The 14120-nt window shown below is 46.3% G+C and overlaps 1 protein-coding gene across 4 annotated transcripts in view; it reads right to left on the bottom strand.

Moving 5' to 3' along the window:
- The window catches only part of LOC138453172 (cysteine-rich venom protein-like), a 281590-nt gene that overhangs the window by 154992 nt on the left and 112478 nt on the right, over window positions 1-14120 (bottom strand). For all 4 annotated transcript variants that reach the window (XM_069605764.1, XM_069605766.1, XM_069605767.1 and 1 more), the window contains exon 4: window positions 62-152. In XM_069605764.1, coding sequence (XP_069461865.1) covers window positions 62-152 — 91 coding nt within the window. The remainder of the gene's footprint in view (window positions 1-61; window positions 153-14120) is intronic.

The following is a 14120-nucleotide window of genomic DNA, read 5'->3' as shown; positions in this document are numbered from 1 at the left end:
TGCATAAAGGGTAATCGCTCAGTGCATGCTTTTATTAACAGTTACATCATATTTAACTTACTGGTAATTGACCTCGTTTTGGTAGGTGGCTGGTAAAAGACACACTGTTTATACCAGATGTCCCCAACTGTTGCAGCATCTTCACTCCACCTCTAAATAAAGCAGAAATATCAAGCCATGTTTAATGCATTGATTAATTCATACAATGTCATAGATAAGATATGATATAGCAAGTCAGAATATTTGAGTAGACAGTTGAATTCAGCTTAAATATTAAAGTGCCTGCACTGATTTTATGTGGCGTATCACGTTTTGTAGTATAGCATGCAGTAACAGCCTATATCAGCTCATATATGCCCAATGACTTGCAGTGATGTTAACAGTTGTGGCTTGCCAATAATGCTTCACTCATTAAAAAGGTCCATGAAAGGTAAAATCCTAGTGATTCCCTTAATCAAGCTCTGGGTGTATGAACCCTGAGGCTGTCCGTGCTATGGTTTCGGCAGGACGCTTAAGGGCATATTGGTGCAGGCATAGGGTCCCCTGTGTTGATGGGTGCACATATTCCCTATGCACTCAGAGAGAGTGAGTCTCTGGAACATTAGTCTGTAGAAGACCCTCACACAGGGGGTGACATTGAAAACTTCAAAACTCAGAAATGCATGATTGATGATAAGAATTTGGTGTTTCTGCAGAATTCACAGGGCAGAGACTCACAAAACTGGGGGAATCAAAGTGTAAGTGTGTGTATGTGTGTGTGGGTGCCCGTGCTTGCTTAGGTGCTCAGAAGGGGGTGTTGGATATGAAAGCCTGGCAGTTCTAGGACAAACAATGGAAACAGTGCACAACTGGGTGTATTTAGGCCATTCCCAGTGGGATAAATTGGATTCTACTCCACAGTAGTGCAAGGATGAGTAGCGGTAAAATGGCCCACTCTGCTCTCACATTTCTACAAACCAAAACACAACGCAATTATAAAGGTAAAGCAGGGACCGTTAAGAGATACACCTACTTCTCCTTTTTTGGTAATGTGGTCAGAGGGAAGTCCATGCTCTTAAGAGGGGTGTGACGGTGTACCAGTAGTGACCCAAACAAAACAGCATCACAGTCCAAAATAAAGGAACTGTCCAATCAAGGTTCAATAAAAACATATATACTATAATCAAACACACCATCTGCATGCAGAACAAATAGAAAATACTGTACAAAAATCTTCTTAAAGGAAGAACAAAGAGGATGCAACAGACTGGACAAAGTTGCACTCTTACAGGGGTAGTATGTAAAGTACTAACCGCAAAAAGACTATCTTGGTGGAAACAGGAGCGATCATGACATAGCCAGTCTCTAGGGTCCAGGTGGACTGAGTGGGCAGTACAGAGTCAACCAACCGTACCTGTATTCAGTGATTGGTGGGTGGACACAGTCAGACCCAGAGCCGAATATAGATGTGAGATGATTAATCTCAGTTTGACCACAGTCACCCCCACTTAAGGCACCAGTACCAAGCACGCATCAAGTAGGGGCCAGTGCTGGAGCTCTGTTTGAAAGTAGGATGGCTCTCAATGATGCAAGTTGGGGCGGTCACAGGAACTCTTCACATTTGACCAGGCCAAGTCAGGCTTTGGCTGGTGGGAGTGGTCAATGAGTGTTGCTCCAGCAGTTTGATGCAATCAATGAGGCAGATGTCAAGGGCTAGCTGTGCCGAGTTTGGTTGTAACCCCTGGTGAGGGTCAGCGTGTTCCTCTCCAGTGGTTCTGTTTGGGTCCCGGCGTTGAGCAGTTGGTTCAGGCCTGCCAAGTGACGAGCTTTGGCTAGGCAAGATGCAGTGTTGTGCTGGTCGACGCTGCAAGCAATGTTCGATTTGGTGTTGCTGTGCAGTGACAAGCACCAGTGACTTGCCTCTTGTTCCAGATGCAGTGAACACGGAGTGACCTGTTTGTTGTGCTAAAACAGGGAGCGTTGGCTGGTTTGGTCATCTAGTTGCTGCTCAGGAGATTCTGATGTAAAGTGGTAGGTCCCGATCCACAGCCAAGATTACCTGGGATGTGCCCTGAAAGTGGCAAGGGACAGCTCTTCCTTCTTTCTTGGATGATTCTTTCTCCACCTCATGCTGAGGACTTTGGAAAGTACCACTCTCCTAAAGGAGGTCCAGTGAGACCTTCAGAATGATCTGAGTGAATCTGATGCAGGGGAAAGTGATTGGACTAAAGCTAGCCTGCCTTAGTTGTCCAATCACTGCTCTTGAACAGAATGGAATTTGCACTGCTGATGTCACACCCAATGTGCTTTTCTCCAGAGGAAGTGGGGTGGATAGGAAAGAGAGAGGGGGAAAGTGAGAATCAAGATGGTGGAAGTATTTTTCCATGGACCCGAACCCTCCTGTTTATAATACTCGCGCCACTTCCCTTCTCACTGAGAACAAAGTCCTTTAGAGATGCATCACCCTGGGGTGAGGCTATTCCTTTTGAATGGGTGTGCTCCCTTGATGCCCAGCCACAGAACAATAACCTGTGTGTGGCTATCTCGAGTATAGGGTGTTACTTGCCATCACAAACAGATCAAAGAGGCCCGGTCCTCGAGGTTCCTGTTCTGCCATTTGGCGGGCAACTCCTGGCTGACCAGAATACACATCACCTTCGACAGCAGAGCTGACTCACAGGAGATGACTCATGTGTAATATCAATTGGAATGTGGCGGTCGTTATCAGAAGTAGTCCTATGCACTATGTCTAAACTTGGGCATAGATTTTACTTAGAGTTTACCCTGCCACCAGCACGGGTGACTTATCATCGCCATACTTTTGAGTACAGTGGAGCATACCTTAAATGCCACCTCTTGGCATCTCGTGACCTTCGTATCTGCTCTGGGCCACGAGTAGAGCAGTTGCTGTGGATAAGGCTACTGATGCAGCAAGGCATGAGGGCACTATGAGTTTGGCATGGAGTCAACGAAAAAGTGGAATCTGTTTGGCAGATTACCCTTTTTGAGATGGAATTGCCCTCCCCATTCTATTTGTTAGTAATCATGTTTAAAAAAAACAGGGCTTTGCATCTATTTGTTAATAAAAATCAAAAAGGTAAGGGCTTTGCATCTTTGCGCGATGGCAATTCCTCCTACCAGGGAAAATATGACCTGGAATATTATGTGGTCCTTTAGGCAGTTCTGTTGGAAAACAAGTGACATTGCACATTAAGGTTCTGGGGGAACACAAGAGGGCATACGTCATAGCTCGGGGCAAATAATGACATGGGGCAATAGGGCACCTCTGAAGGCAAAGACACATGGCATCACTTTAGCCAATGATTGAAATTGCACACACCTATGCCCAATGAGGCAGCTCTGGGGAAACCAAATGGCATTCAGCACAACTGAGGGCCAAATCTTCCGGTAAACATGAGTGAGGGTGCACACACAAATGAGGTGATGCACAATAGGGTGCAATGGTTAACACAATTCAAAACTGTTGGCATAACAGCAGTTATGTAGGAGACCAAAGAGAGCACAGCTGAGGGGCCTGAGATGGTTAACCAGATGATGGCCAGGAGTAGAGAATGGGGACCACTGCAGAATGTAAAAACACAGTATAATGTTATAGCATAAAAATTCCCTGCTGGCATTTCTCTTTCTGTTTACCTGATTTGGAATTTTATAAGAGAGGCATGCGTTACAGGTGTTGAAACTCAACCACACATTTCAGTCTTCAAGGTCTGAATGAATGGTACCATCTGTTAAAGGAGGCGTAAGGACATCGTTTAGGGTTTGCCAGGGGTGAGGGTGACCACTGCTGATTGGCCAGTGACCTCTATCAATCTCTTGCGACCTCTGGCATTTCCTCCAATCAGAGGAGGAGGGGGCATGGCCTCCGCTGGTGCCGCATGCTGGTGGTCCCAGAAGGCCAACTTCTTCCAAGCCTAACACGGTGAGTCAGTCTGACTGAGCAGTGGCTGTGCGTGCAAGTCTGTGTCGGGAATGAGGTCGGGGGGAGCGAGAGTGTGCACTGCTGGGTGGGTTAAATTTGCCAGCATGTGTGTGTGGTAATGGGTTCCGGCCCTCGCCTGCGGCCGCAGCACCACCGCAGGCCCCAGGCTGAGGTTGGGTTGAGCTGTCCTGCTATGCTACTAGCATGCGCCGGCTGCTGGGCTGCACAGGCCCAGGCTCAGGTCAGGTGTTTCGTGTGTGCATGTGTGCATGTGTGCTGTGCTACTCACCTGCAGCCACGCAGGCCCAGGCTGAGGTCGGGTTGGGTCACAGTGGGCTGTATTACTCTCCTGCGGCTGCGCAGGCCCATTATCATCATCATAAAAATAGTGGGCCAATTAATATATATCTGCCACAAGAATCAGTTCTGCCTCTAAAAATAGTGAGGGGTTAGCTTACACCCGGCACACGCATTGCGCGGAATACTGTTGCACGCCACTTTAGTAGCACTGTATTTCATTGTGAACCCATCCACACTAGTAAGGGGTCAAATGACCTCATTTACTCCACGCAAATGCTTGTAATAGATAATCTTGGCTCGGAGATGATAAGCCGGCCCTATAAAATGTGCGGGTGGTTCCACTTGTATGTGTTGCTAAAGTGATGGACTGCGGGTTGGCTGTATTGTGTGTACACTCAAGCCTTGCCTTAGTCCTGCGATAGCTGGTGTGTTAGTCCTTTTTTTGTGTGTCTAACGGCCAGAAGCTGTTGTCATCAAATGAGGGGTGCATAACCATAGAACCATTGCTAGAAACCACCTTGATGAGGTGCAACAGAGGGGAGGTCGTGGATGTACTAGTCCTCACGTCTCTGTTTCTAGGTGCCGCTAGCACCAAGGAAGCACCACTGCACCACAAATTACTCCCGTGTGTGTCGCTCTCTCACAGTCTGCCAGTTGAATTTTGTGGTTTGTTTCATGTTCTGCCCTTCGAGTTTCCCTTTCTGCTTTACTTACAAATTCACATGGAAATACGCCTTCGCGCTGAGAGACAGTGAAATCCGAGAGAAGCACTCGGTTTCCTTGGCGATGGGCTACAAAATCAGAAAGGGTCTCTCGCTGAGGATGTTCTTTCGGTAAAGCATGTGTAGACCTCCCAGAACCAGTGATGGATTATGGCAGTGAATAGACTGATGGGGTCCATTAAAGAGTGCAATAAGTTAGGGGCGCCTCTTGGTCATCTCTGTGCACCCTTCCGAACAAAGGTTTGAAACCCGTCTCAGGTTTATAAACTGAGTTGTCTGAGTACCATTAATTTGCAGAATAATAACATTTATTATGTTATCTAGAACCAGTGAGTTTTAAGTGTTTGGGAATGCCCTACGCTGGACTCTGGAGAGAAAGAGAAACAGTGATGGGCTCTGAGCAGGACGGGACCAGAGGGGCTATGTAAAGGATTGAGGCCAAATGAACCGATACATGACCAGTGGTTCAATACCTGAGTTAGGCAGGCCTATAGGGGGCAAATATCTATATCACCTAAACGAAGTTGGTCCTCATTTATCGAACTCAGAAGGATGAAAGGCTGAGTTGGCCTTGCTGGTATTCAAACATGTGACCTGCAGTTCATGCTCAGATTGCAGCATCAAGCACTCAACCTGCTGAGCTATCTTGCTGGTGCATCCATTCTGCCCACTCTTGCTCTGATGTACAAACATGCTGCGTGGCTCTAGTATTGACCCTTTTGACTGAATGCTCTTTTCAAGCTGTTTTCCCGCAATACCTTTACGGCATGTTGGGGAAAGTGTTCCGAATTTATTTATACTGTTGAATTTTGAGAAATAGTTGAACTAATATTGCCAACAGTGATCAAGAATAATCTGGGTTGACCCGTTCGTAATGGGTATAGGGGGCTGACTCGCTCCATATGATGGAGGAGCCAAGCGAAGCAAGCCCACCGAGTGAAAAATACTGAGCACTCCCTCAGCTGCTTCAAGCATCTGAGGACATGCTCCCCGACTGGCTTCCTTCTATAGGCAGGCGTGTTCTCCGTTTTATCGGACAGTACCCAGCTGTGTATGCCCAATGGGACATGCAAGGCTGGAGGCATGTTGCTTCCCCTGCATTGCATGGCCAATTGCGGATGCAGGCAGGGGACCCATAGGATCAAATGTGCGACTAGGGGTGCTCCGGAACCTCCCCACAAATTGTGGTGTCCTTAGGAAGTGGCACTCTGGCTCCAACACACATGGTAGGAACGTGCCACATTTTCAGCATGTGTGGCAGCCTATGGAATCCATATCTGGGGCAGATGTGTATGTCGTATGTATGTATGTGTGTATGTATGCATGCAGGCAAGCAAGGAGTTGTGTCTGCATATGTGTTCGTATAATTAGTGCGGTTGTATGGGTGCTCGTGTGAATGAGAAGCGGTGTGTACATTGTATGGATATGCCAAACATTTGAAAGAAAAGCAGTTTGTATATTGTATGGGTATGTGTGTGTGACTGTGTTTGAATGTTTGTGTGGGCTAGAGAGCAAACCTCTGACTGGAATGGGGGCTACATTGGGGCAGCAACATTGAAGTGTTTTTTTTTTATTACAGTGGAATAATATTTTGATGCCTGCAGCCGTGTTCTGACATTCGTGGATGCGTAAGAAAGAACCTGTGCGAAATGGCGCCCAGAAATTAATAAAGATTTACTGGCCGGTAGGTGGCATATGTGGGCACGTGCGGTAGCATGGGAATGAATTTTGGCTTTCACCTATCCCCATACCCGCCTACCCACCCCTGTCCCCCAGAATGTGATTTCGCTCTGTAGTCCTGCTTGCCGCTCTTTTTGCCTACTTAAGGAGCCCTCTAGCCTCTTTTCCTTTGCAGATGGCGAGCAGGTTCCAAGTGGATGTAGGTCACCAGGCCTAAGCCCCGCCCACCTGGTGCCTTCCTGCCCGACGCTCTTTTTCACCACTTAGCAAGCCCCGCCCACCTGGTGCCTTCCTGCTTGCCGCTCTTTTTCACCACTTAGCAAGCCCCTCCCACCTGTTGCCTTCCTGCTTGCCTCTCTTTTTCCCTACTTTTCTGCTCCTTAGCAGATGGGGAGCAGGTGCAAGTGGATCTTGGTCACCTGGCCTAAGCACCGCTCACCTTCATAGCCCTGCCTCTTCCTTCCTGCTCTTAACTATTAGATCAAGGATGTCTCTCCCCCAGGCGTCCTAAGTGAAGGGCAGACGAAGAAAAATGGGCAATTCCTGTTTGGACTAGGAGGACCGAGGGCCCGACCCCCTGCTCAGACAGCAGGCAAGAATGCACAAACACATGTTACTCCCTCTGTCCCCACAGGCCATCCCCAACCCCTCTGGTCCCCCCATGATGTTCCGTTGTGCCCCCACTATTCTCGCACACAGGTGTTGCCTGTTTTGTTTGATTCTTCTACCCTTTTCCCCCCTCACCCCTCTCAAGCCTACTTCTGCGGGAGTCTGTCCTGATAAATTCGGGTTTCACCATCACCTTCTTGTGGCCAATGCTGGATTTGACATTTATGTACTTCATTAATTCACGGTGCGTCACCCTTTCACAACTCTCATGCTGGACTTACTTTGCATCTTGTACTCATGGTGGTCCTGAATCATACTGTTCCCATCTTCATCTTGTATCCTGGCTTGCAAAATTATGGGCCTCAAAACGAGAGTGGTGGAGTGGATTAACGGGTGCTGCAAAAGGATGCAGACCCGTTAACACCATTCCGCCACATTACACGGTCCCAACACGGGACCGCTCTGCACGTCTGGTAAAACCAGACGTGCAGAGCGGGTCCCGCAAGGGGAAGAGGGAGCTAACAACGGGCCAGTCGTAATCAGCCCAATGTTATCTCCCTCCCCCATTCCCATTCAGCCCTATGGGGGCTGAAATGGGAATGGGGAAGGTCGGGCCCGGGTTCCTGGAGGGAGGAATCACCGGGCCCTCTGAACTCAGAATGGCCCGCTAATTCCCCATTCTGGGAACCCGGACCGGACCCGATTTTGGCGGCAGTCATGTCGCCAATAGCAGCATGGCTACCGCCAAAATCGTAATGAGGCCCTATGTGTTACGGCTGACTTCTGCAATTGTATTCACTCTCCCCTCTTGCTTCTCCACTCTTTTGACTGCTCTCTGTTCTCTCCTCCTTTTCCTTCTCCCTTTTCCTATCGCCTCCCCTCACTTTCTTCTATGCACTTACTCTATCAGAATTGTCCCTGGACCTAGTATGATAGCAACCTCGTCTGTCTCCTCCCCTCTCCCTTTACTCCTCATTCCCCTCCAGCACTATCTGAAATGTCGTTAGGTCTAGTATGATAGTCGCTTGTTTTGTTCCTCCCCAACCTTTGTGCACCCCTCTCCCCCACCTTTTGTTTTTCTCCGGCTCTACCAGAAATGTTGTCAGGCCTAGTACGGTAGTCCTCTGTTTGTTTCCATTTCCTTCCCACTCTCCCCCTCCATTCCTCATCTATGGGCCTCATTAAGAGGTGGGCAGTAAGGGATAACCGGCACCGGTAAGGGCACCGATGCCGGTAATCCCTTAATGCCCTACTACGAGTTCACTTTGCAGGTCCCGCAAAGAGACTTTGGAGCGAATAACGGTACCTCAATTTGCGGTACCGTTATTAGCGCCTTCCCCCATGGGGCCTTCCCCCTATGGGGGCTCAAATGGGAATGGGGAAGGGCCCTGGTGAATGTGGAATTACTGCCCCTTGCCCCCGCCAACCTTGGAATGGGGCGCTAATAGCTCCATTCACCAGGGCTGAGTCGATAAGGATTTTGAGGCAGCCATTGCGCTAATAGCGCCATGGTTACCTCCAAACTTGTAATGAGGCCCTATATCTTAGCTCTTGCACTACCTGAAATGTCGTCAGGCTGAGTGTGATAGTTAATTTCACATCTTTACTGTTCATGGCCTGTAAGAATGTCATTGTATTTTCCCTTGTTCCCTCCCTTGGCTTGAAGCGCTTTGAAACACATTGTGTATAGGCGCTATATAAATAAACTATCATATCATATCATATCATGACAATAGCAAAATCAGTAATCTCCCGAAACCACCTATACTGATAGTAACAGGGCCGGAACCCACCCTGTGCGGGGCAAATGGGTGGAGTTGGTCAAATTTTACTACAGCCACTACAGCCCAGAATGGTATGCCGAATGTCGGGACAACATTTCAGCCCACCAACTTTAATGGGACTGGAGCCAACCCTGAACATACACACACACTTTCACAAATATATATATATATAGATCGTGTAGGTGAACTTTTTCAAATTGTGCCACTTTTTCATGTATAGATTCAAGGTCTGAATTAATATGTTGTTCAATATTAATATTTGCATAATGTTTATTATTAGCTTGTAACCATGTTAAACAATGGTGCAAATCAGCATGTCTTTAATCGTGTAAAATTGTTTGACAAAGACATAGTATTTGAAGAAATATATCGTCATACAAGTTTGAATCTTGTAATATTTTGAGGATGGGTTGTGTTTTCACATTATTTTCAATGGAACACAGCAGCACTGTATTGTCATCTAATTATTTACATCCAAACAAACACATTTACATTTTCTCCATGTGGGATATTTTCTTCAAGGATTATATGCAGGTCCACGCCCTATTACATTTTTCCAGTCACTATTCTTTTAATCTAAATGCTTCCGGTCATTCTTAAATGTTTCTACATTGTTGTAGCATGTGCATCTACAACACTAACATGCGTGGAAAGGGTGTTGATTAAGTTGTTTTTCGTATTTTGACAGGGTTTACACAGTACATGGATGTAGGAGGTCAATTTCTAATGTGTAATCTTGATTCGTGCTTTCAGAAAGTTATACTCCAAATTATCAGTCTTGTCTGTCATTGCCGAAGTTGAAACTGAAAACACATGGTGCTGATGGTCACAGGGGTAGTGGACCAGAAAAAGGGCAGAGGTTCTGGGCGAACGGCGGGGAAGGCTGAGGACAGGCTAGGACAGGTATTCGTTTCCCTGGGCCTTGGTAGGAGTGGGCTGGCTTTGCCTACCGGCTCACGATAGGTGGCTAAGATCAGATCAATAGCCAATCGGTGCTCAGCATACTCTGCTGGGCTCAGTTAAAGGAGAGTTCCGGGACTTTTTTTTTATTGTCCCTACGGTTCGGCCATGTGTTTTTAAGCATAACTCGGTAGATCGTGGAAAACTTTCCTATGGACCTTACCCGACTTTTCGTCCATTAACGCACTCGAAATCAGCCGCCATTTTATGATAATCCTATCACTTGCCGCATCGCCCTGGCTCACCTGCTTTTGCGGCACTAAATCAAATCCCCCGCCCCTGAAACAGACTTGATCAAAACATTCATATTCCCCGCCTCTATCCGTGACGTGACTGAGCTGCGTAGGCAAACGCGCCCAGGCGTCTTATACGCGACTCCACACAGAACCAGGAAATCAACACAGATGAGCTCAAACAACACAGCGCGCCACAATTGGGAATATGAAACTGTACTTTTAAATTAAACCGCAAGATTGTAAATTTGGTAAAGTAAATTTATTTGACATCAAATGTTTTGAGAATATTCAGCGATTTGCATTTTTATTTGTTCACGTTCCGAAAAGTTCGTTTCGAGGCACACGATGTTCCTTTGCTGTACACAGGGTCTTAGATAAATGAATTTTTATTTGCTCTCGATCCAAAATATTTCGTCTTGAGGCAAGCGATGTTCGTGTGCAGTAGACATGGTGTTGGTTTACGATAAAATAAGCTCTTCGGTCGCACTGATAATCGCATGGCTATTCCAACAACGAGGCACTAGGGCACCACAACGGTCTGTATGTTGCATCTAGCCGTTAGTACCGCGTAAGGGCATACTTGTACTTGGCGATCGTCCCACAAAATGGTCAGGGTGCTAACGTTGTTCACGTGGAGAAGCAACTGGCGGTTAAAAAACCCATCCGCCGGTGTCTGGTACTCGTGACACAGACAATAATGGACGATGTATCTATTTGAAAAACATAAAAAAAGGAAATTAGTCTCACCATCAGATCTTTATTAAAATTATTCATTTTATATATTAGGTCTGGAAATTATTTCATAGCTAGGACAGTGCAACTGGGTTTTATACGTCAAGGGGGGCTGTAGGATACTGAGACAGTCCCCCAGTGCAGGGGTTGACAGGGAGTGCAGGTGGAGAGTGGAAGGGCCCAGGACCGAGATCGCAGACAGTGGACCAGTTGTAGCAGGGGAGAGGGAGAGAGAAAGCAGAAGCAAAGGTTTTGAGGTGCTTCCGTAAAAGTATGATATGATATGATATGGTATTTGTAACGCGCCTATACACAAGTGTTTCAAGGCGCGACGAGGCAGGGAGGGAGGGGAACAAGGGGAAGACAGACAAACGATCCTACTAGGCCAGGTGTCATTCAGATCGCGCAAGTGCAGAGGTAAGGGGAAAAGGAGAAAGTGCAAGGAGAGGAGGTGGGGGGGAAGTGCAGTACAAGGTAAGTAGCGTAATAAAATAATAAATAATAAATAATAAATAAAAAGGGCCCGCTTGAGGCCAAGGACAAGTCTCGCAGTTCTGTTCTGGATAAGTTGCAGAGGGCGGAGAGTGGAGGCAGGCAGATTAAGATAGAGGCTGTTACAGTAGTCCAGCCTAGAGAGAACCAGGGCTCGGGAGACAGTGAGCTTCTGGGGGAAGGAGAGGAAGGGAAGAATACCTCTGAGGAGGTGCAGCTGGTAGTGTGACTTCTTAGAGACGTCAGATATATGAGGAGAGAAGGAGAGTGTGGAGTCGAAGATGACCCCGAGGTTTTTAGCCTTGCAGGTAGGGGCGGGAAGGGGGCCAAGTAGACGGTTCTCCCCAAGATAGTGCGCGGTACAAAACAACATGCCACATAGAACGAACAAGTACAACTTAACCCGTCTTTAAAGCAACTGTATAGTAATTAAATTGCGGTATAAACTCATCTAAAGAGTTACTTACATTATATTTGCATTTTCCATTGCGTCTGTGCGTAGGGCAGCCCCGAAATACCACTCCTTCTATGCCAACGTTATTTCTTCTAATGAACGAACATGAAATGGCTTTCGTTTCTGAAATTATATTCATTATCGTTTCTTACGTGGTCCAGGCCTGTCAAGGTCAAAATACAATAGAACCTTATTCTGAGTCGTGGGCCATTCTGGCACCCGAGAAAAAATCAAAGCAGCTGACCTTCACTTCGAACGAGCACACATTCCAAGTTAGCTACATTCAGTGTAAGGCATTCTCACAGGACTTGAAATTTACACTCCATCTTTGCATTTTGTCTGCGTGCTTTGCAGCGACACAGAACCATAAATACGGAGAGATTCTATATTTATTGAAAAATGATTTATATTAGAATCACTTTTATTTACACAATACATAGATACACATATTCAATGGGCCTGCGACATGAGGAGACTTGAGAGAACAGACAATCAAATTACAATCATTTAAACCGTGATGTGTATTTCTCAATGAGTTCTTCTTTAGGTGGACATGGAACAGATGCAATGTTGGGTGGCAATGCAGTTGTCCCCTGCACAGGTTCGTTCACAGCTCCATTTATGTGCCTATCTAGGACGTCAACAATAAGTTTCTCAATAAACTCATATTGCATATCCTCAAACACTGGTTTGATCACCCATTGTTTACTTCTTTTAGTGAAGGCCTTATTGTAGCGAAGCGTCCCTAAAGTTCCGGTCGTCCTACTTTGTTGACGGCCAACATTATGGTTATGTGCCAAGACCGCTAAAAGAGTCCGATTTATCATGCCCTCCATGCCAAAATGCAATCGTTTTGGCCTGTACTTTAGGCACATATTGTGGAACACCTCCAAATCTCCTGTGTGGCAGAATTCCGTGAGTCCACTCAAAGCTTTTGTTATAGTTTTATCAAATACAATCTTTTCAATGGCTTTGTGAGTGGGTGATGAAGGAATCAACCACTTCTTCTTCCGTGCCTCCTCTGTGGACAAATGGCCATGTTCACAATTGTGGAAATGTTGGTTCGTGTTCCATCGGTGAACATTTGTACAGTGTGGCATTACTGACCGCCATTTTTCCAGTAGAATTTCCAACGACCCTCCACATGTTTTTGAGCTCCACCAAAGATGGTTGCTGATTGACTTGGACCACTGTGAAATACCTTGCAATTCTTTTTTTTTACCTGCAGCCGACAATTTTTTATTGATTGATTTTGCAAGATGCCAAACGTCAAATTGGTGATTTATATTTTTGTACTGTTCTCTCATTGTCTTGGCAATTGAAACGTGTCTGTCCGTGGCTATCAGGTCGATCACCATTCCCCGCGATTGTAGTTCTTGCAATGATGCTACAAAGCCAACTTTCTCCATGGCCACTGAGGATGTACTTTGTGACACCTGCACGACCACCGAACTCACAATTTTCTTACTTTCCATGTCCTGAAAGTGGTAGGTGCAGTACTTGGCTGAAAATCCTGGGCTGTCGCACTGTCCATCACCGGCTAGCCTGAACCGTTTGCCCGCGAATGTACTATCAATAGACATTTTTTCCATTCTCCAAGCTTCGCTAATGGCTGGAAATAGATAATCGGTTTGGTATTTGTAGAACTGAGTTTTCGCAATGAAATGGATTCCCACAAACTGAAAGAACGACTCTAATTTTTTAAAACTTGAACCACTAAAAAGTGCAGCCGCTGCACAAAGTAGATTGCCTGCTGGCAGTTGTCCCAGCATAGGTTGTGCAGACCATGTGAAAGGATGATATTTTGTACAGGTGGCATGTATTTTAAGGTTAGTGCCTCGAATTGCACGAGTCACATTAATCAATGGCTCCCCACATACTTCCCCACCAACCAAATGCCCACATTTCATCCGAATAATAATATCAATCAAACAACTATCGAATACAATGAATTTGGCCTCTTTCCTTATACTGTCACTCTGCATCCCAGCTGGTTCGGCCTGTAACGTTGAGGACATGTCACTCACATGAAAGGTAGAATCTCTGATATCGTCTTCCGCTATGTTCAGTGATATTGATGGTGTTTCATTGTCGTCTACTTCATTCTCTTCCATTGCAACATCTGTTCCTTCTCCGGCGATGGGTGAATAAAACAATTTCTTCAACTTTCTCGCGGTCTTAGTTTTTGCGGGTGTGGATTCTGTGAATTGATCTCCGACTGCATCCGAACTA

Source organism: Ambystoma mexicanum, chromosome 4p, assembly GCF_040938575.1.
Source record: "Ambystoma mexicanum isolate Mex_15411 chromosome 4p, UKY_AmexF1_1, whole genome shotgun sequence".
Lineage (NCBI taxonomy): Eukaryota > Metazoa > Chordata > Amphibia > Caudata > Ambystomatidae > Ambystoma > Ambystoma mexicanum.
The sequence above is the reverse complement of the archived record's forward strand: the minus strand, read 5'-3'. Positions and strand labels throughout refer to the sequence as shown.